This window comes from Coloeus monedula (genome assembly GCF_965178545.1).
Source record: "Coloeus monedula genome assembly, chromosome: 14".
Classification (NCBI taxonomy): Eukaryota; Metazoa; Chordata; class Aves; order Passeriformes; family Corvidae; genus Coloeus; species Coloeus monedula.
This window is the reverse complement of record NC_138794.1, coordinates 5,116,242-5,139,237: the sequence shown is the minus strand read 5'-3', so window position 1 is coordinate 5,139,237 and position 22,996 is coordinate 5,116,242. Positions and strand designations below refer to the sequence as shown.

The 22,996-nt window shown below is 43.4% G+C and overlaps 1 protein-coding gene across 1 annotated transcript; it reads right to left on the bottom strand.

The window, feature by feature from the left end:
- Positions 1–22,775, bottom strand: MTHFS (methenyltetrahydrofolate synthetase; the record flags this gene model as incomplete). Its single annotated transcript, XM_082290770.1, has 3 exons — positions 1–275; positions 18,900–19,164; positions 22,635–22,775. 3 exons carry the CDS (start codon positions 22,773–22,775, stop codon positions 52–54), a joined length of 630 nt encoding a protein of 209 aa, XP_082146896.1. The 3' UTR covers positions 1–51.
- Between the last annotated feature and the right edge of the window lie 221 nt (positions 22,776–22,996).

Genomic DNA, 22,996 nt, shown 5'->3' with positions numbered 1-22,996 from the left:
ATCTGACATCTTTGATTGGTTGCTCTGAAGGTGGGTTGGTACAAAACACTTTCAGCAGTCTTCATAAAGGACTTCATCTATTGGAACATCATTTTCTGTCACAGGCACTGATTCACAAATCTGTTCTCTAAAAGCCAAAGCAATCGTGTAAGGCTTTCCACGGGGATGTTTCATACATCTTTCAAGATAGGTATCATAATATCCTTTCCCTCTTCCCAATCTGTTGCCTTTTTTGTCAAATCCAAGGCCTGGCATGAAGATAAGGTCAAGACCTCCTGTAGAAAAATGAAATAAGCATTAGTGGATGCCCTGTGGATTTCCTGATGGCTTGACTACAACCACATAACTTCAGACATTTGCAAGAATGCAAGCTTTGTGTTTTGTAAAATGCTTCCCCTTCTTTGATCAGATGAAAAATACTTTGAATACTAAACGTGTAAATTTACATTTTCATCTTATCGATTGCATACTAGATCAGCTGAAAAATAATTAGATCTTGAAAAGCTGGATGGAAAAAAAACCCCCACATTTTAACAAATTTATTTTATCATTTTAACCCCACACTTCCAAATATTAATGATTGTGACTCTAAATCCAGGCAGAGACTGAACTCAGGGAAATGAAATGCAGGAGGAAATCAGAAAATTAGATGAACTTCAACATCAGACACAAAAATAGAAAAGGAAAAAAGAATGGAAAGAAGTTGTGTAAGAGAGAGGGGAGACATCTTGACACCGCTGTAAGATGCCATGAACCTTCTCTTGACCTTCCAAAACCAAAAAGCCTTGAATACAATATATTCTGAAAGTGGGTATTTGCCCTGTTATATCAAGATGAAGATTTGAAGGCTTGTCCCTTCGTGATGTCAGGTTCCTTTTCTCCCAAAGGATTTTCTTCCTTGGCCTCCAGCAATTCTCACTGTTGTTCAAGCAGCACACACAGGCATTCTGCTTCCCTGCCCTAAACATCCCTCCTTCCAGAATTTTTGTGAGATTGCACTTGATTGGAACTCAAAATCAGTTTAAAAATTGAAAGAAGCTGCATAAGCTGCTAATCACCTGGACTGGCTGGTGAAACTCTAACAGAAGACCCCACCAACCAGCTCCAGAGAAAAAGGCAAGATTTCTTGCTTTGCTCACACTCTGTGAGGGGATGGGGATCGGCACCATGCCAGGGAGCCAGCTCCAGTTCACACTTGGCTGCACACTTGTTTCAGGAGCTGATTCACATCACTGAAACCGTCTGCCATGAGGAGTGACCACCAGGCACGGAGGCTGATGCACATCCCTGTCATGTAGGCAAGGCTGGTATGTTCTGTGTGAGAAGTCTTGCACGGACAACCTCTTAACAAAAGAGCTGGGCTGGCCTGGTGCTGACTGCTGAACCCAGGAACATCCCACTTATTCCTTTCAAAATGCAAATAAAGTCTTTATTTCTTGCTGCTGTAGCAGACAGACACTTAAGGAGAGAAGGGCAGGGAGTGGAAAGGCAGCACAGACTAAGAGACAGCTGACACGAGTCTGGAAAGAAAGCAAATACACAGCCTCAGTCCACTGCTTCTGCCTTCTTACAAGAACAGTGCTTAGCTTTGAGCAGCTTTTCTGTGACCAGCCTCTGCTCCTTCACCACCTTGGACCTGCTCAGGTATTTTTCTGCCTTTTCCATGTTCACACCTACTCTTTTCTGCCATTTTGGGCTGAGCTGCTTTTAATACATCTATCTGAGGGATGATGCCCACCATTGAAGGAGATGTGTGGGAGCATGTACTGGAAAAGCCAGAGCAAAGCAGAGGTTTTCAGTTTAGAGGGAATCCCATCTGAGACCACATGTCAACTCCAAACTCTGCCTGGAAGGGCATGTTACAGCTCACATAAGACCAACTCATTTGCACACACTTCCCAGGCTCCTGGAGATTTCCTTCTACTCTTCATTGTTTGGAGAAGAGTCACTGACATGAACACTCATCCATCATGATCTGATGTCTTAATTAGAACACTGATATAAAATATGCAAGGCAACACAGTGTGAAATGCTTAGAGAACATCAATCTTGCAAATCCAGCATCGTACAGTCAAGAAGCACAGCTTTTATCAGGAGGTCAGGGGAGTAAGGGGAGAGAATTAGCCAAAGGACAGACCACAGAATAATACTGGTTGAAATAAAAAAGAGTCAGGGCGTTTTACCACACTGGAGTCAACTTTTGACTCACAGGACAGTGAAATGAGTGAAAGAGCAAATGGCAAACAAAGTGAGAAAGAGGCCTGAAGGCAGAAGTATGGTCTCCCTGAAAACAGATGCCATTTTCATGGTACCATCATGTACATCATGCTGGACATACCACATCACATCTTTCTCTTGTCAATTGTCAGGCCTATGGACTAGGACCTAGAAACCAGCCCCCATTAGCAAGGTCAGGAATAGATTCTGCAGGTCAAATCCTCCCCAAGTTACTCCTGCTTATCCTCTCCACAACCTGCCTCACATCAGCCTTGTGTAGGTATTCAGGTGGCACAGAAACCAGTAAGTACCAATCAGTAATGATGCACAGAACTAAACCCACTCTGCCTCACAGTCTGTTTCAGCTGTTTTCACTCCAGGTGCCTCTCAAGACAAAAAGCAGGAAACATTTGCAGTCTGCTGCTGGCAGGAAGAATGCACACAGGGGGCAAATCTGCAGAGCAAAACGGTGCCATTTCTCCTTACATTTGTGTTAGAGACAGGAAGAAGACCAGTCAGGGGAAACACTAGGGAAAGAGGGAAATGGCAAAAACAGTGAAGAGAAGAAATACATTTTCTGTGGAACTTAACTGATAGCACCAGGCACCTCAAGTGAATTTAGATATATTAAAGCACTGTGTTTTCTTCTGGGTTCTCTGGAGAAACAGGGACTCTTTTAACAAGTTGGCTCCTCTATAATCATGGGGGTTTTATGTTGAAGAACTCAAACAAGCTTATGCAAATCTCAATATTATTATGCTGTAAATACTGTAATAGTTATCCTTTATACTTTTCTTCTGTGGAGCACTGTAATACCAACTGCCTTGCCCTGACTCACAGCAGTATCTGATATCCATGCAACTCACACTGCACAAGATTTAAGTAAAATGTCATTCAAGACTTTTGGTAGAAAAATGAAACAACTAACCCTGCAAGGAGCCCAAGGGCAGCTCAAGCAGCATTAGGCCCAAATCCTATATCAGGATCTAGAATGGATGACAGAAAGCTGCATGGAGTAAATGTTTCCCTGACACGTAACCTGGGGAGCAACAAAACCTCTTGTGGTATCTGTGGCAGTGTGGGGGAAGAGCTGTCACAGGAAGAGAGGTGACACACAGATGAGACCAAGATTGCAGACACATAAGATTGCTATCAGCAATGAGGGTACATCAACAGGATGGCAGCTGAGGATAAGAATTTCTTGCTCCTCATGGCATGGGGTCCTCATGCTCCCCAGCTCTTCCAGCACTGCAGGACTATTGTCTGCCCCTCAGGACTGTGGCTTGCTCTGTCCTCACATCCTATTGCCCTTGCTCTTACAGACCACTGTGTGAAATTGCATCCTTGCCCCTGAGAAGACAGAGCAGGTACTTGGGTATCAAACGTGAGTCGGGTTTTAGCGTCTCACAAAAGATGTTAAGAAGCCTCACATTCAACATCTACTTCTGCCCCTCTCCTTGTAATGTGTCTGCAGACATTAGCTGGTGGTTCTTGGATCCCCAAGGGTCCTGTGACCACATGCAGGAGCCCAGAAAAGCACATCCACAGTCGAGAGTTTTGTTACAGGCAAGGCATGCTTCTCCTGGAAAACTTGCATGTGGTCTGCAAATTGCTAAAGGCTGAAAACACTGTCTCAAGCAACAACATTTTGCTCCAGCTTTTATGTGGAGAATATCTGTGGTTCTTGCACACTTTAGGCTACTGGGTATACCAGTAAGGTTTGTAATTATGATGACAGTCACCTAATAATGTATCTATGGCATAAACTCTCGTGGCTACAGCTCCTTCAACTGTGTAGCACCATGCGTGAAATAATACACCCTGACTTATCTATCAGTGTGGGCATACAGCCATGCTGACACAGCCACACAGGCTTCATTTATACTGCTAAATGCAGCACAGCCAGAAAACAAACGGATTTACAGGATCACAGGTGGTCAATACCTTAATTGTCAGCACAGTGTCTGGCACTGCCAGCCCAGGTGACACCCATGACTGCTCCGGGGGACAAGACTGCCATGTGCAGTGAAGACAGAAGCGCACGGGTCTGGCTCCTCCAGACAAAAGCAGAGAGGCCAAGTTCTGTGCAGTGTGGACGGGACTCATCTGTGTCACTCAGCCCTGTGTTGTCTGGCAGTGTAGATGCAGTCACAGCTTCTGAACTTGTCCTGTGGGTGTACAGGCACACTCTGTTTGCGCTGACTCCCCTTACATCGATGTAGACATTCCTTATGTCACAGAGAAGTGAAATGACTGGCCTAAGGACTCAGGAAACGTGTGGCAAAACTACATGCAAGAGGCAGATGTGCAAGCTGCACATGCCCTGACTTAAGCCAGCAGACCAAAACATTAGCATCCCCTCTCAGTGTTTTAAATAAGAATACACAGTTTCATTTCCTCTAGGCAGCCACAGTGAACCTCAGTTTGGCAGTGCATTTCTCATTACCCTTCATGATGATATCAGGTTTGATTTGTTCCCCAGGGAAGGATTTTCTCCTTGCACCTCATTACCTCTCCTCTCCTTAATCTGATGTTCCTATTTGAAATGCCAGCCGGCATTTTCAGAAGTGTTCTTGACAATAGTTAATTATAGAAGGGTCCATCAAACTGCACAGATACAGGTCATGTAAAGACTGCCAGGGACTTGTTCTGCTCTCAGAAGGAGCAGCCAGCATGGCCTCTCTCCTCCCAGGTTCAAATGAGCTCCACCAGCCCATTGTCACCCGCTGTGTGGGGTCACTCATCTCCCCCTGCACAGCCTGACAGTCCTAATGGAAGCAGAAACTGAAATACTCTGTCATCCCAACTTCTCATCCCTCGTTGCCACTTACTTTGTGGGCACCGCAAAGCGCTTGAGACCCATCAAAGTGGGAGCTAGGACTCTTTTGATCCTCTCCTCAAAAGCACTGACAGAGGATGGGGCAGAGGCCGAGCTGCTGCAACTCCTGTGTGGCTGTAAAGAATGGCAACGTGCTCACACAACCATGCCCACAGCACAGACGTCGTCTGAGCCTACAAGAGGTCAACAGTGATCAGCTCCGTGTCAGTGCTGCTGCTCCTCACAGCAGCAGCTGTGCAGTTCGAGCTTCCCCTGAAGCACAGAAGTTTGTGCATTGTTTACTCCATCACCACAAGGATGGCTGGATCCTCATATTCTGATACCACAGGCAAGAATGAGCTTTCCAGTGGTTGGCTTTGTTCCACACACACCTCCCTCGTGCTTTGCTCAGATGTAAATGATTACATAAGGTGCAGGAGCAGAAGAACCAGGCCAAGAACAGCTTTCTGTTTAGAGGAAAGGAGTGTTCACGTTGCTGTGCATACCAACAACGTCGGATCTGTGCAAAATCTCTGCTGAGCTGACAAGTAATTGAAAGCTGGTGATAACAAGGAATGAAAACTTACTTTGGTCCTTTTCTGACCTAGCAAAGACCACAATGGATTAAAAGGCAAACCCTGTTGCAGGAGAACCTTACTTTTCAGAATGAAAAGGGTGCAGTAACCATCTGCTGCCTCTGTATCTGCTACCCTGGCACAGAGGAAAAAAAAGTAACTCAATCACTTGACCCTAATATCTAAGTATCAGTCTTGGTGACGTGCAGGGTTATGAGCCAACGAATTGGAATGACTCAGAAACTTCTAATTAATGACAGAGTCATTACTGCAACTTTAATTACTGTCAGCATTAGCATAGTTAGGCCTTTTGGGTAGGTGTTCACTTTCAACACATACTCCATAGGGCACAGATCACCATCTAGCTCTGTATTTACACGGCACCTAACACTGTGGTCTGAGTTAATCACCAGATCTCGGGGGAAAACAACTCCACGAAAGTAATTCACTTATGCTGCAGCAAAACAAATCCCTTCCCCTTTATGGCTTCTCCTAGAACACTCTGGGTGCCCCTGCATCACTCCTGAGGTTACAAATGCTTACTGTTTCCTTCCAGATAAAAAGGTTTCTGCCCTTTGGAAAAAACCTGCCCTGGGTTTCAAGCACAGCATCTCTGCTCTTACATGTCTCTTGGTATAAGATCAAAAAGGGAAATGCCAGATCTGTTCACTACAGACCTGATCCAGACCCAACCAAGGTGCATGGTTCCCAAAGGGCTGGGACTGCTCCCAGACGAAACAACTTCTTTTCCCCACAGAGCCCTGGAGGAGACAGATACTGTCATACGCCCAAGGAGACAAAAACACTACCCTTTGCTGCAACTCATAAACATCTGAAAAAAAGGCACCCATCCAAACCCAATGAGGTGCACATCCAGTAACAAAGAGGATTGCAGACATAAACAGCAACATTTCTTGCCTTGACCCCAGCCAGTCTGCTAAAATGCAAATGCAATCCCTTAAAAAGAAAGGAAATTTTAGACTGATAATTCTTATTTGCTTACATGACACAGTGTCAGAAGCTCAGTGTGAATTCGCATCTCCTTGGAAACCCAAGTTACAACAAGACAGATCAGCTCCTCAGTTGCTCTAAATTGGCATTGCCCCATTGACTCCTCTCTGCACCCACCTTTGGAACTACAGGAAAAATACCCCATATTACTGACATGAGTTTGAGAAGCATGAATTCTTTTCTCTTGCAGATATGTGGTGTTGGTTGTTCATAAAAAGCTCTCCTCAAGTGCTCACTCTGTAGCCTCCTTAAGATCCCAGATACCCAGCAGGACGAAAAGTTGTGTTTCATATTAGAGCACAAAACCAGCTCATTTTAAACTGCAGTCAGTAGCTCTTCCTCCAGGTGTTTCCCCTATGAGAAGACCTTTAAATGTGCACTACCACATCACCTCAGCAGGACATACTGTTTTCTACCTATTCACACACATCTGTTGTCACAGAATACTCTGAGTTGGAAGGGACCCACAAAAATTATTGAGTCCAGCTCTTAAGTGAGCAGCCCACAAAGGGATTGAACCCACAACCTTGGCATCATAGGCACCATGCTTGGACCAACTGAGCTCATCTCAGGGTGTTGCTTCAGAAGGAGCCAGAGATACTAATTTTTATCCAGCAAAGGAATCAAAAGTCAAAGTATCACACCTAAATCTCACAGGCTCCTTCCATGGCCTCCTGCTACGGGACACACCATGGGGTCCTCAAGGCCTCACCTCCTCCTGAGAGAAATGCTCTTAACACCAGGGGTAATTGCTTTGTTTTCATTCTTGTGTATGGCATTGCAGGCACTGGGAAGGTTTTGTCTCCTTTTGTCTTCTAAAGAACATTTTGTACACCCATAACCCACCTTTTACAGCCATAGAGATGCCAAGCAGACTATCTCCCCTGCAATCCTGGCATCCCAGCCACTGGCATGACAGAGACAGCTTCTGTTATTACTTCAATAAAATATTTTGCAGAAAATAGAACCATCAGCAGAATCTACAAATAAGCACTGAGCAACTCAGCGTTTATCTGTCTGCTCATCCATGTCAGTGCTTTGTGTCAGCATGAAACATTGGTCTTCACAGCTCACACTTGCCCTGCTGAACTACAGCATAATAAAATATTTATCCGCCTCCCCGAGAAGCTACATGATAGCCATCAGTCATAAAGGTTTAAAACAACTGAGTGCCAGTCACTCGCCCGTTATTAAACCTCAAAAACACATGATAAAGCTGCTTGATCAGCTCCTGTGCTACTGAGCTGTGCTCAAGTAAATACCTCTGATTTTGAATCGGTTTAAACCAAAATCTTGCAGGTTTAGTGCCAATGCATCTGAAAAGCTGAGTGCACTGCACAGCATCAGCTGTAGTTTGTCAGCCCTGCTCAAACAAACCTATCCTGCTCCACAGATAAATATCCTTTCATGTGTCACCAGAGAAGCTACTGTACAAGGCTAAGACTTGTGTTTCTAGCTGGTTTCACAATGTGGAAAGGCTGTCTGAGGCTATAACCATCACACTCATTTCCCCTGAGGTTTAACTTACAGTAAGATGAGGACTGGAGTCTCATTTTCAGAGTTCTACCTAAAAGAAAATTTGAAAAGTATTTTTCTATTTCACTATTATTCATCAAGCCTGCGTAAGCCCTGTAAATAAAACATGATCACTCAATGCCACCCACAAAATGTCTGGTTTTGCAAATTCAGAGCAAAGGAAAAAGTAGCTTAGGACTTCTCAGTTATTAGTCTGTGAAAAATGACTTAATCTGTTTCTGATATTCATATGTGAGCACAGTCTGATTGGGAAAACATGGGCAATCAAAAATGTTTGGTTCCAAGGCTTGCACCTGGATTCTCCTGTGATTTTAAACCACCAAAATGCTCTGAAACCAGATGTACCAAGGAGCAATTCCAAACAGAGAAGAAATGGCATTAGAGCCACTTTACAGCACATCAACATATCTTGTTAAATCAGCAAATGCTGACTGCAAATCTGCTCCTTTAGAGAAACTCACAAGGCATTGATACTTGAACTGCTTATGTGGGGATACTGCTGCAGCCTAAAATACAAGGATTTTTGTGTATCTTCACGTGTTTTTATGGGAATTTATGGTCTTATCAGCTACAGTTCCATAGTGTTTGCCTGAGCACTCATTTAAATACTCCCACTGGATACACGTGCATGTGCACTGCTTCATTTCTTCACTCTTGGTCCTCTTTTGCATACTTCTGTCTGGGTATTTTTAAGTCAAAATAAGACAGAGGTGAATCATCTGGGGTTTTTTCAATACTGTATGCATCACTATCAATATTTCCAATACCCTTTGACTCACTCAGCAGGTGGCCTATCATAAAATACTCAGAATTGCTTGTGAAATGTAAACAGGTAGGACAACAACTTCCAAGTCAGAGCATAAACCTGGCTCCTGTGAGGAGTGACCCCACTTGATGAGAGTATCAGGCTGCTTACAGGCAGGGTTTATTGAACATGCAGAGTCAGCTGGCTGGGAGGCGATGGCACCTTCACAGCTGCTGTCAAACGTGTTAACACCACAGCAGCTGAGAAATCCTGCTTCTTCCATCACAAGATTTTCTTTTATCTTTTTAAGCTTGCAGAGTTTAAAAAATCTGGTTTTCCCCGGAATCTTATGCCTCCCCCACTTCAATCCCTGATTTTTATGGGAAATTCGGCTGGAGCATTTGTTCTCCTGTGCATGAGTACAATGCCTGGATAAGATTTTAATTATAGGAAAACAGCCGAAATGACACCAATGCTCCATGGTAAATGTATGGAACGCTGACACCTGCCGGCAAAAGGCTTAATGTCATTCATGGACAGGAATTTGCCCTCATCCACACCCCAAAAACTCATTTCCATCTCATATGCACAACAGCCAGCCCAAGCAGGGACTGAGTTAAAGAAGACACCAAACATGAAGATCCAGAGCTATCCTTACACCATGAAACAGCAGCATGAGTCTCGTGCTCCCTGAAAGCCAGTGGCTATGGGCCAGTCCAAGGAGTTTCCCACCATCCAGGGGAAATGACCGTATATTTTGAACCTCAGCAAAACTAGCAGGGATTAACTGCGCCAGAAAAACAAATCTTTCGTAGCTGGAAAAGTGCTGACCTGATTTAATAGCCCACTAAGCTGGCAGAACACCAATCCTAGGAAAAAGGAGGAAAAAAAAAAAGTCCCAAATTTCTGCCAGATTCATGAGCTGGATCCGCTCAGCAGCAAGTACCAGAGATGGTACCTGGGACGAGGGGATGAGGGGAGCACAGAGCTGGGCACAAGAAAAAGGCAGCAGGATTGTCCCCTCTGGCACCAGCCAGCTGCAAGGAGGGCTCAGCTGTCTCACCAAGCCACATCTTCAACATTCCCTACACAGGTGGGCAGCAGGGAAAAGCTTCCACTCCTGTTCCCCAAACCGTGTGCAGAAAGGCACGGAGATGAGCTTGGTGCTGGGTCTTCCTTTCCAAAAACTGAAAATAAAAGGAGACAAAGATATCTGTTTGGATTAATTACCACAGGCAGAAATACTTGCACATTGGCACTTCCTCTGCATGAGTTGTACAGACTCCTGCCACACTCCAGAAATGAATCTCACCTCTTATCTGCCTTTCAAAGACTCCTGTCTCTAGGAAACAGTATGAAAATAAAGGACAATGTTACTGTTCACACTCACTGGAGCAAAATTAGCCCTCTTTGAAACAAAACCCTCGAGAGTCACTTGCAGTGACTTCAAGGCCCTTGCCCATGCTGCTTTCACTTCTCTTCAAACTTTATTTGATTACAGTAGAAGTAATCTTTTCAGTTGTTTTGATGAGTTTTCTGCAAGGAGGCAAACGTGGATGTGACACTTAAGATGATTACAAGGAAAACCACTCTTTTAAAGCCTTAATGAACTTCATGAAAGCAAAAAGCTGTAGCGTTCCAGAGCTCTCAGCCTTTCAGGTTCACTGCAGGACACCTGGGCATGGGTGGTATTAAAATTAAACCACATGGTGCTCATGGTTTAGTCTGCACGAGGGAAATTCAGGACATAAGGACACCAAAGGGCATTACAAAGCAACACCACATAAACACATGAACTTTTGCATTTCAGAGCATTTTTTCAAAAGCCTTTCAAAAGAAAAAGTGTCTGTAATTGTGTCATACCTGTTTCTGAACAGAAGCACTGGGAGAAACTCAGCTAAAAGTGTTTGCCTTCACTTAGCAAATTGAGTGTTGATTATTAAGCTGTTTCAGAGAGTTCTGGAAGCTGGTGCAGACCTCAGGGGGAAGGGCTGAGACCAGCTCCAGGGGAGAGTAACCCCAGCACTGGGATGGAGTCACACATCTTTCAGCTGAAGGCTGGGATACAGAAAAACCCTGAGGGAACATGCTATCACCTGAACTGTTTTTCTCTCCAAGCAAGTATTTTCCTAGCTCCACCTGCTAAGGAACAAGCTAGATGGAATAATACAAAACTATTTTATGGATCTTTACTACTGGAACAAGCCCTTTAGTAATGATGTGTCATTGTGGGATACCTGTGTGGAAACCAGTAAGAGATCTGTCCAGTGAGCTGATTTGAAAAGCAGTGCTATGGTATGTACAGAAAGAATTAACATCTCCAGTGCCACTACATGTATTTCACAGTATTTCTTTACCTGGGCATAAAATTTTCTCCCAGGCATCTTTTCTTCCAAAATAACATCAGAGAGATTGTAAAGGTTGAAAGAGCAATGGCTGATCTCCTACATGACTAGAAAAGCTTCTCTACAAGAAAAAACCAGTCAAAGTTGGATAGAAAAGAATACAATAGATACAGTAAAAGTGTAAACAATGAATAATAAAAAGAATGTAAATCAAACATCCTTAGTCACTTCTCATCATGGAAAAATGAAGTATCCCTTGAACTGAAAGCAGCAAATTTAGAATGAATACACGGAACATAATATTTCACACATCGCAGGAACATAATATAATATTAATACAATAAGGAACATAGTATTTCACATTACAACTAACTAACCAGTACAACTCACAGCTGTCGGAAGGCAGCAGAGCCAAGGGCTTAATACAAATAAAATTAGATGCTTAGAGGAATGCTCCAAATGCCTGCTGGAAAGAGAAACCAGAACCTGTTTGTAAGGGGATAAGCAGGGGAATGCAGCTGCAGAGGTAGGAAGATACTTCAGTTATTGCTACACAGCTACAAGTTGTGAGATTTCCTGACTCTTGTAAAACATGTGATGCTGTATTGCATGTCCAGATCCTGCACTGGGAGGGGAAGGATTTTCTCTCCACAGGAAGATTCATGAGCAGAATGTTAATGCCTCACTTGCACTGAATTTTGTTCTCCTTTTGCATATCAAAAATACTATGGATCGTTGTCTCCAAACAGAAGTTCATTCCAAACCTTAAATCATTTCATTAAAAAATAAATTACATTAGCAGCTAAGCCTCGATTTTCAATTTTGTATTGTGCCATGCTCTCAGGTTTTCTTTTTATGACCAATGTAAAAAGATTTTAAATTATAATCTATCCCTTGACATATTTTGTACTACAAGTTTTAATCAAGTCTCCCAGAGGAAAAGAAAATCTAATAGTACCTTCAATCACTTTACAATCTTGTTTGGGGTGGGTTTTTTTGGTTGTTTTTTTTTCCTGAGCAGAAACATTTAACATCTCTGCTTTTCATGTACCCATATTTCATTTATTCCAGATACATCCCTATCTGCATATAGCTCATTTAAATATTCCCAGTTACCTCTGAGCATTATTTACTACACATCTTTTTTCAGAATGATTAGCATCATTTTGTATGGTCCCATTATGCCTTCACGGACAGCTGTACAACATCTAATGCAGCTGAAGTAGGATATTAGACCTTTCCTATGCTTCAAGCCATAGCCTTTCCTCCTCACAGTGTTTCTTATTTCTGAACTCTAATGTACCTCATCTTTCAAAACCCTCTCACTTCTGGTGCATTTTTTTGGGGGGGTGGGGGAGGAACCCATGATCCTTTTCTAAAATCCGTTTTTATTTTGCATTTCTAAGTCAAACCTATTCCTCTTAAGACTGTGCTGCCATCAATTCAGTCACACTTCTGAAGAACTGTGCTAAAATTTGGAATAACTAAGAATACTGATGGCCTCACAAGGCCATCAGTGCCGGCAGCAAATGCAGAATCTTTGAATGCATGAATAAATAGCAGGAATTTAAAGACAGGTGAAAAAGAGTTTCTGCAGGCAAAAATGCTTCTGCAGGGCAAATCCTGATGGCGAAGTTTCAAATAGGGTTAATGGTCACTCAGGAATAATTTCAAACTACCTGAGGTTTGGAACTGCAGCCTAGAGATAGCCAGAATTTTCCTTGCAAAAGGATCACATTCCCTGGCATAAACAGCCCTTATAAACCAAAGAGAACCCCACAGGAAAGCTGTCTCTGTCTGGTTCTGCTACCAGCAGGTTGTTGTAATTTATGCTACAGCAAGTCTCAGTGTTCTGGAAATTAAAAGGGCAGAAAGATAAAACTACCTTAACCTTAAAAGCCAACATTCAAAAGGTTATGTGAAAACAAAGGTGCAAGAAGTTGCTGCTATAGACATATGTTAGTATTTCCTCACTTTGCTTCAAATTCAGATCTTTCCTTTTTCTTCATAATAAATTTTTTACCGTTATTGAAAGCATGGATTATCTAGTTAATATTTCACTAATTATCTTGAAGTTACAACACAAATGCTGTGATCAGTAGGCCACTGAAGTTTTCAGTGCTGAAAATGCCAGAAGTCTCCAAACTAAATTACAAAATACAACTCAAGTTCTTAATACATTCATTTCTTGAAGCAAAAAAATGTATTATGCTGTAGTCGAGTAGTAGAAGATTATTCAGCATTCCCCACTGCATATAAGATGCTATATTGTCAAATGCTGACTTTTTTTTTTTTTTGACATTGCCAAACTGAGGTGGGGGTGGGGGGTTTATGTTTGTTTTGTTCCTGCAAAATGGTTCACTGGTTTCCAAGAACAAAGCTAGCCAAAAAAAAAAAAAAAAAAAAGGACCAAAAAAGGGAGAAGCTTTGCTGCTCCATGCCTTGCAGCAAGAACTTGAAATGTTGCTTGTAGTACCTTCACTGGTGATGTGGCTTTAGCCCTGTTCAAATCCATCAGAGCTGGGTTTATGCAATGCTGCAAATGTCTGAAAAGCTGCCATTGGCACAGGCTTAGGAGAGATGTGTCAGGGGGAGTTCTGGGGCTCTCTCAAGATGCCCCTTCCCTGTACCACTACTGGAGTCACATCTGCAACGGTGGCCCCATGACTCTCCCTAGGAGCCCGTGCCACAGGAGATGTTCCCTCCATCCTGACTACTCATTCCCTCCTCCCCACACTGATGGCACTGATCTGGCCACATGGCATACTGGATCCACTCACCTGGGTGCAAAACATCCCAGCAAAAACAGGGGAGGGGAAAGGAGGAAAATACTCTTCACCAGAGCAGCAAGTTGATTCAGCTCACCAGAGAGAAGCTGGAATAGGCTGAAAACATGAGGAGGGAAAACTCCTTATTGGTGCACAGACAGAGCACATGGAGCTGCAGGCTCAGCTCCTCTTGCCAGACCCGTCTCAGCTGCGAGGACTCCGAAAGACTTTCATGTCACTGGCTGCTCCTATTCCGCTGACTGCGGCAAGATTGGGAACTGAAACATGGAAGGAAATGATGACTGAAGTTTCACTGAGACATTTTTGGCATGACAGCCATTTTCACAACCCCTCATCATCAGCTTCCTACCAGCCCTTCAGTTGCATCAGTTCAGATCTGTGTGGTGGCTCTGTCTGAGAAGAGACTTCAGCTGATGCTGGGTTGCTCCTAACCAAGACTGGTTTCCCAGTATAGGTCCCAACATGGCTGCAGGGCCATCTGTGCTGCCACAGGAGAGGAGAGGTGGGGACCAAGAGGAGGAGAAAGGGCAGCAGCATATTTAATCAGGCACTGCCCAAAAGGAAATACCACAAAACTATGTCTTTTGTACTGTTTAGTACAAAAAGTACTATGAAACTGAAGTTTTTCTAAGCCAAGGAAAAGGAGAAAGAAGCCAGCACAGTGGGGAAGGAAATGAGTAAATTGGGATGGGGAATCTTGTATGTCTGGAAACAGCAAAGTGAAAGAAGACAAAGCACATGATCTCCTCCCTTTTGGCAGGGAGAAGCTATTTGTGCTGGCCCAGCTGCCCCTGAAATCACAGGCTGGGACTGAGAGCAGGAGGAAGTGGGGAATATGGTGACAAAGGCCAGAGAAGGACACTTGAGGAGGGAGTTTCAGAGAGGCTGGGCACACAGCAGAAAGATGGAAAGGGACATTATGGTGGTAGAGAAATTAAAGCTTGGAAAAGGAGGTCTAGCCCAAGACTGAGACAAATCTGGGAAATTATTGTTTTGGAGGGAACAAAGAAAACCTCATGTTGGAAAAACAAGCAGAAGAGTCTGTATTCACTGGGGGCAGCTCCTCTGCACAACTCAGGCTGCAACAGGATCCCGAGCCTCTGCTGCTTCTCCATCAGCAAACACCACTTAATATCTTTAAGTCCCTGAATGGCGTAGTGATGAACAGCCCATCCAGAAATGCAGATCTCCGTCTCCATCCCAAGGTCTGAACAATGCACACCAAAGAAGCCTGCAGCTCTAACCTGAGCAGGGAGAAAGCAAATGACTGAGCTGATACTCGTTAGTGGCAAGGCAATCGTTAACAGCCAGCAGTGTTCATCTTCTGCCTCTTTGAAAGAGCCCAGAGCATTTTGTCTGGGTTCATCTTTGAAGGAGTCCACATCTGAGGGACAAGGACTGTGTGATAACCTACCTTGACACCGAGGCAGAATTGACAGAGATTAAGAGGCTGAATTAAGTCTGTACACATAATCCCATTTCTTGCATTTCTTAGAAAAGCACGTCCCAATCCATTAGAGTAGGCAGATTCAGAGCCGTAATTTCTAACAAAACTTCATTTTTTGGCCAAGAAAAATATTTATGCCAAACTCCCTCTCCATCACGCAGGTGAATTGTTAGAAAAGCTGTTTATAATTTATTGCACACCTTCAACTACCAGTCAGTAGTTCAGTTATAAACAGTTAAGCATATTTGCTCCAGGTCCAAGCCTTCCAGCTGAGATCCCTGGCCACATGCTTCCCTTCAAAGATGCCTCCAAGAATTTTACCATATGGAAATATTCAACTCAGTCTTTTTTCCTTTTTTTTTTTTTTTTTGTGTCCCATTAAGAATAATCTCTTTTTCAGAGGGATAACTTAGCTTTTCCCTCATAGTTCTCAGAGCAGGTCTAAGAAATAATAAATAACATTACAAATGAGTAAACCCATGTCCAGCTTGGTGAATCACAACGCCTCTCTAAACCACACTGAAAATGAAGCTGCTGGCGAAGTGTTTTTTAAACTTCTGTAGGAGTAGCGATAAAAAGCAAACAGGGAGTACAGTTTTATCTGATTTACCCCTTCCAAAGTTGTGCAAGGTATCTACACTTCAGTAAACAAATACTGCAACCTGCCTGGACTTTCATCAGCAGTATTACCTTGGGCAAAAGCCCAATATCAGAGCACATTTATACTTCTGATGGGCAAGGATACAAATGGGAATTGGTACCTATTGAGTAAATGTACCACTGGCTTGCCCCAGAAGTTGTCTAAGTCTTTTCAATAGGTATAGCTGGAAACGAACCAAGTCATGCACCCACACACACCCCTACTCCAAAGTATCTGAACTTCTACCACCTTTGTTCTTTCTGTTATTGTGTCCATTTAGCCTAAAGAAAGCGACTTTTCATATGCCAATGAGTCACCCCCACATGGTAGAGAAGATGACAGACTTTCTCCTACCACAAAAGCAGTGATCTTTGTTTATGCCAACATGGTGTGGTGTGAGCACTGCCAAGATGAAAAGAGGTCCAACAGAAAAAAGGATCATCTCCAAAAGGAGGAGCTCGTGTCTATTCAACACTGCCCATGAGTGCTACCAAAGACTGGGGAACTCTATGCAAAAATTAAACCCAGTCTTATACTTGAGCTATTCTTAACAGTAACCCTGCCTGAAGTTTTAAGGACAGTGTGAATTTAAGATTTTTGTCATGCAAAATGAATACACTCAAAAATGACATGGCTTATTTATGTACCTGCAGGCTGTTTCTTGGAAATTACATAGTAATTTACGCCAGCCATGGGAACATTACTAATGTAACACCATGTTATCTCCTTATAACAATGTAAATGCCTCAGATCAAAGTATTTGATAACATCTCTGAGATAAATGTGCCATCCATGCGCAATTCGAACAATGGACGATGGATGTAGCAGCAAGGCAATTTGCATTCCTGCAAATGTACCAAAGTTCAAAAAATATAACAGGTGACAAAAAATATAGCATAAGGAATATAAAGACATATTGAGATGAAGTGTGTGTTTCTGTGGGGACAGATTAGGAATGTGTCTCTAATGCTGCAACAATGGAAAAAAACTAAACTTATTGCCTAATTTACAAAAACTGTTCTAGGATAAAGACCATGGTCTGACTTCCAAAAGGCATTACTCCAAAATTACTGTACAAACAGTACAAACAGACTAATACTCAGTTTCAAGCAGAACAAGTCTGACATGCACACACATCAGTTCTTACAACTGGTCTCTTGGCACCTCTCTGTAGAGCACAGGAGCTCTTCTGGCATTGCTTTCTGCCCATAGCCTGCTGCAGAGAAGGAAGCAGCAGCTCCAGAACTAGCCAGGTACCAAAGTGTGTTCCTGCCCTCCCCATCTTCCCTGTCTGGCACCCAGGTACACCTCAGTGCACTCTATACCTGGAAGTCCTTGCTCCCATCATACCTGAAATTGTGTGTTTACTCTGCGATCTCTGCAACAGACTTGTTAAATTCAATTAACAGCAGCTCATCGGTAGTACAAAAGCTTGGCCAGAGTGCCTGAACTAAGCTCAGTCAACAGAACTCTGGATGTATTTTTAGGTTACCTTCAAAAGTCTCTAAATCCCACCAATATACCTCATTTTTTGACAAACATTAGAAGAACGACAAACAGTACTAAATATTAAATGTAAAGAAGATGATTGTATGAAGCAGTGAAATCCCTTGCTAGCTAAAATGTAGACACAGAAAGGATTCTGAATTAGGAAAGAGGAAATGACTGAAAATAAGAGGCACACACACAGTGAAGCGTTCCGGGAAAGTACACAGGCATCCCAAAGCAAATACGAGCCCAAGTTCAATCAGAGTCATAGAAATGTTATATTCCTTTATCAAGCACTAAAAAGCTGGCAAGTGTGTGAGGTTTGGAAGCTGTCTGCATGATGAATCTTAACCTGGAGAAAATCTTCCCAGACTGAGGTTTCAAGCACAAGTTCAACACAAGTTTTCCATTAATAAGATTAAACATTTCTGCAGATGTTTCAGGAAGATATTAAAGTGTTTACAAAAAGAATGCAATAATGAATGCAAAGACACAAAAAGTAAGCTTGTTTACAAGTAGGAGTTGGGGAATTTTAGGTTAAGAGAGAGGTTATTTGGGGATCAAAACAACATACACAAGTTTGATCTTAATGAACTTGTATCTTTTCAACCCTATGAAGAACCCAGTGTCTGAGACAGCATTATAAGATCAAAATAAAAATGTGAGAGAATAATGCTGGAAAAGACTGTAATATTCATGCAGGCCTACAAGAAAGTCGTTTTATTTTCAGTCTAAGGTCTCAGTCCAGAGAGCTGTTCTACAAGGGCATGCTCCACACCAGCACTGCGATTCATCTATCCAACACAATTCGCAGGATCGAAGATTTCAAAAAATTCTCAGTCTACAGGCATCACCCGAGAAGCTCCCAACCTTTCAGGCAACACAAACTAAACTTCTCAGAGTACATCCTAAACCTGAGAATCCCCATGACTTTCAGTGGCAGCCTAAGCTAAAAGTGTTAGCAAGCCCTTCTTTCCCCTTTACGAGCCTCTACATTACGCTGGTTGAGACTGCACTGAGGATGCTCATGAATCAGACCAGGAAGATGATTTATCTGGAGGGTTGAGTTTTCTTTCAGCTGGATCAGTGCAGTCTTGTTCCTGCCCTGCTGGCATGTCACAGGGGTGGCACAGGGTAGAGAAAAACAGGCAAGAGGAAGGAGCATCTCTCTACAATATATAAAATCGAAGTGTAACATCTCATTTTGTTCTTGCTATCAGAGTATTTCCTATTGGCTTCCAGGCTACTCCTGCTCAACAATCCCATGATGCAGGAAGAAAATACTCACCACCAGCAAGAGCTTCCTCTCTTGCACTGTCATCATCACTGGGCTGAAGAATATTCCAGGATGTCAAAGCAAGTGAAGAAATGTCTTCAGCTGATGATAACTTCAGCATGTCCATGTGATTGCTCTGAGGCTTGTAACGGGGGATGAAACACTCTTTGCCTTGCTTAAAAATGTCCTTAATGATTTCTTCTGTCTGGACTTCATCTGGCATGCTCAGAAAGATTGCAATTCTTTTGGATTCTTGGTACTTGGGATGGTCAATCACCTACACGGGGAATCGACACAATCAGTTCATGAAAGGTTTTGGAAAGATCAACTTTAACACTAAACTGGAGCAAAATATTCATTGAAAAGGGTAGAGATACAAACTTTGATGCATCATAAACAGAAGAAACTGACTTTGTTTCCTACTCCAACATTTCTACCATCAGCAAAATCAAAATAGGCAAATTTTTGCATCTAGTGAACAAAACACTAGACAGGTTTGGGCTGGCAAAACACAACTTTGCAGACAATCTTCCAATCCCCTAAATACCTGTGCCATACAGTGCAGGCATCCTCAAATGCCCAACATCACTGCAGAAAGACAGAGCAGGCCAGAACTGCCAGCTCATGCAAGCCATGAGGGTTTAGCATTCCTCTCCTTCCATCCTCTTTACAGGCTGCATCTCTCATCCGGGCCTAGGCAGAACGAGAAGCACCTCAATGGTAATAACTCAAAGGAAAATTAGCACCAGAGCAGATGACTGCAGAGCACAAAGTCTTCCAAGACCAGGTCCTTCTTTCTTTTGTTCACCTGAATGTCTTCCCTCCAGCAAGCTGAGATATATGACTTCAAACATCACCTGCTTCTAACAGGTGATCTTATTTCCACACATTTTTCAGAGCTTGAAGGAAAGATGACCTTGCCATTTTTTGCTTTTCATGAGACTCTGTGCTGGGCTTATAAAAGGTTGAATATAGGAGGGAAAATAATGCTTCTATGGTAAAAAAGTGTTAGCAGACTCATACCTCACTTGTCTCTACCCATTCCAGGCTGAATTCCACATTAACATTTGAAAGGAGGCTTTTAGAAGCTTGTCTTCTCATAGTCTAGCACCTTATATATTTTGTTATATCTGGACAAAACAAATCAAAATGTGCCCTACTCATTTAAATGTGATTTACTCTTATTATACACACTTACAAAAATCTGTCAAAAATATCAGATAACTGAGAAACTCTCTACTGTCTACAGAACAGAGATCACCAGACCCCTGCTCAGTGTTTGTATAACTGCAGGGGAACTTGCTCTTCTGAGCTTTAGCCTTTGCCCTGGCCTTGTTTGGAAATACAAATGCCCATATTTTGAATCAAGATATGGTTTCCACTACATTTTTTTTCCATCACAACAGTTAAAAACCCAGGTGAAATATTCAGAAGATGGATATAATTTTTGTAAGGGGAAAAAAAAAAGAAACACTCCAGACTAAATGATGATGGATGTGTTGCTTGGCCACAGAAACATCCTAACAATTCAAACCCGTATTTTGTTTCCTTTTCTATCTGTCTAACCCTACACATGGATTTTTCCAAGGGATTGAGCTCTTAAAAGAACAGAATTTCCATGGTAGCTTTTGCTGCAAAGGCATACTATTTACTCAAGCTGCAGACTCCAGAAAATGGCTGTGGCTCATGTTGCTGAGGGCCTCCAGAGCCAAAACTTCTGATGGGTTTGGTGAAGAGAGAAACTGAGATACTGAATTCTTTCAGAGAGGGGCTGTGTGCTGTGGGCGCCACACAGGTCTCATCTGCTCTGATGTATCCAGTAACACATTAATCAGGCTGTAGAGGAAAGAAAAAGAGGTTGAAGATGTAAACCCACATGTGAGCAGGAAGACACAATTTCAGATGTTCTCAGAATTGTGTAGATGCTCCTGCTATGACTCGGATCAATTTCTGAGAAGACTGAAAAAATTTCCACACTTAACAAGTATTATCTGCCCTTTGTTCACCAGCTGATGGCAATTTTTGTAGAATCAGAGCATGCAAATAGCATGACTTTCATCATAAACATAAGCATTAAAAAAGAATAATCATCCAGAAGCTAATTAAATACCGGTGGCTAGGTTGGCCTGTGAAGCTATTTCATTTTGAATTTAAAGATTATTTTGAAATGAGATTTTACTACTAAAAATGTTACTCAGGTGTTATAAAATAACCTGCTCACTTTTATTAGCTGCAAGCACTGATGTATGTTACAAAGCTACATTTTTGGCCTTATATAATTCCAAATATTTTCTCAGTCTTTTCAAAAATTTCTCCATGCCTGCTGTATTATCCACCCCCCATGAGGAAGCCGACTACTTTCTGCCACTTGCACAGAGCCACTCTGTCTCAGGATTTTCAATTTGTGTCAGATTATTAAAACGGCAAGATAACATCCATTTATGTCGTATTTCCTGATGCCTTCTTTTAAGCAAAACAATGGCTGTATCTTTTAGTGTGCTCTCACTAGAAGAAATGAGTGCTCTGTTGCTGAGTTTATCAGCAAGCAGCTAGACAAAGGCTGAGGGCTCCTAAAACTTCAGTACAACATGGGCTAGGTGCTTAAAAGTCGGCTGAGGATTCTGAATTTTTGAAGAGGATGCATGCATGTATTTACTAAAAATCGAGAAACTTAAGTCTAGAATGTATAATTACTAAAATGCATTATCATGACAGTAGGACACTACATATAGATAGATGTTTTTAAAAAGCACTCCCAATGGAAAAAAACCTGTTATGTGAGTTCCAGTTAAATTTCCTACAACCTAAAGTTTCTGTGCTGCCACATCCCACCCGTGAAGTGGCTACACATTAGTAGTAAATGAAGTCTATAAAATGATTTGAGATCCTCTGGCAGGAAAATAACCATATAAATGTAGATCATCTAGAAGTACCCGCTGGTGCTGCAAAAAAAATGAGGACTGTGCTCTATTACATGCAGTGACTGCAAAATAAAATTTTATTATGTTTATTAAAATGATGAAATACATCTATATAAAAACTGTGTAATCCAAACACAAACAGGACATTTCAAAAGTACATACCCATATCACTCTGTGCTAGGATACCAGTTAGGCAAACCCTGCCTAATATCTTTAAGAGTGTAAAAATTATATTACAAATAAAATTCTGTGGAAGAAACACTGCTGGAAGATACAGAAGGGAGATGACAGCGTGTAAAACAGGAGGCCAGATCAGGCAGCAGCTGAGTTTTGTACGTATGGCCAGAGCCAGGCTGGTGTGAAATGTCTGAGACAAACACCAGCCACCACCCCCGAGCAGCCCTACTTGGGGTGTGTGGCAGTTTGCCCCCATTGTCCCCAAAATTCACGGGTGAAGTGTGACCACCCAGGGCTGAGGTGTGACCACCGCCCCACGGGTGAAGTGTCCCCAGCAGCCCAGGGGTGAAGTGTGACCACCACTGCACGGGTGATGTGCGGGCACCGCTCCACAGGGAAGCGTCCCCAGCACTCCCCGCTGTAGCCGGTGCCGCCGGCAGTTCCTGTCACGCCGCCGCCGCCGCCAGCCCCGCTCGCCGGCACTGCCGAGGAGGCACGAGGGCAGGCTCCGAGGCGGAGCTCCCCCCCCCGCTCGGCGGAAGGGCCCCTGAGTCACGGTTTCGGTCACCGGCGGGGCCTGGAAAGTCCCGGCCGTGCTTCCCGGCGAGCCGGGCCCGGCTCTGGGCCGTGCCCGGGTGCCCGCACCCACCTTGCGCCCGAGCAGGCGGGATTGGCGCTGCTTCTCTGCCGCGCCGAGCGCCCGCAGCCGCTGCCGCAGCTCCCCCCGGAGCTGCCGCTTGGCCGCCCTCAGCGCCGCCGCCATCGCGCCGCCGTTCCCGGCCGGCTCCATGCGCCGAGTGCGGCGGGCGGGCCCGCGGCGGAGCCGGGCAGGGCCGGGGGGGCGGCCCGGGACCGCCCGGTCGTCGCTGCGAGCCCGGGTGCCACCGGCCCCACCGTGCTGGAGAGCCCCTGCCAACACCAACACCAACTTTTTTTTTTTTTTTTTTTTTTTTTTTTTTTTTTTTTTTTTTTTTTTTCCTGGCGCAGATAGCAAAGAATTTCCCCTTCTCT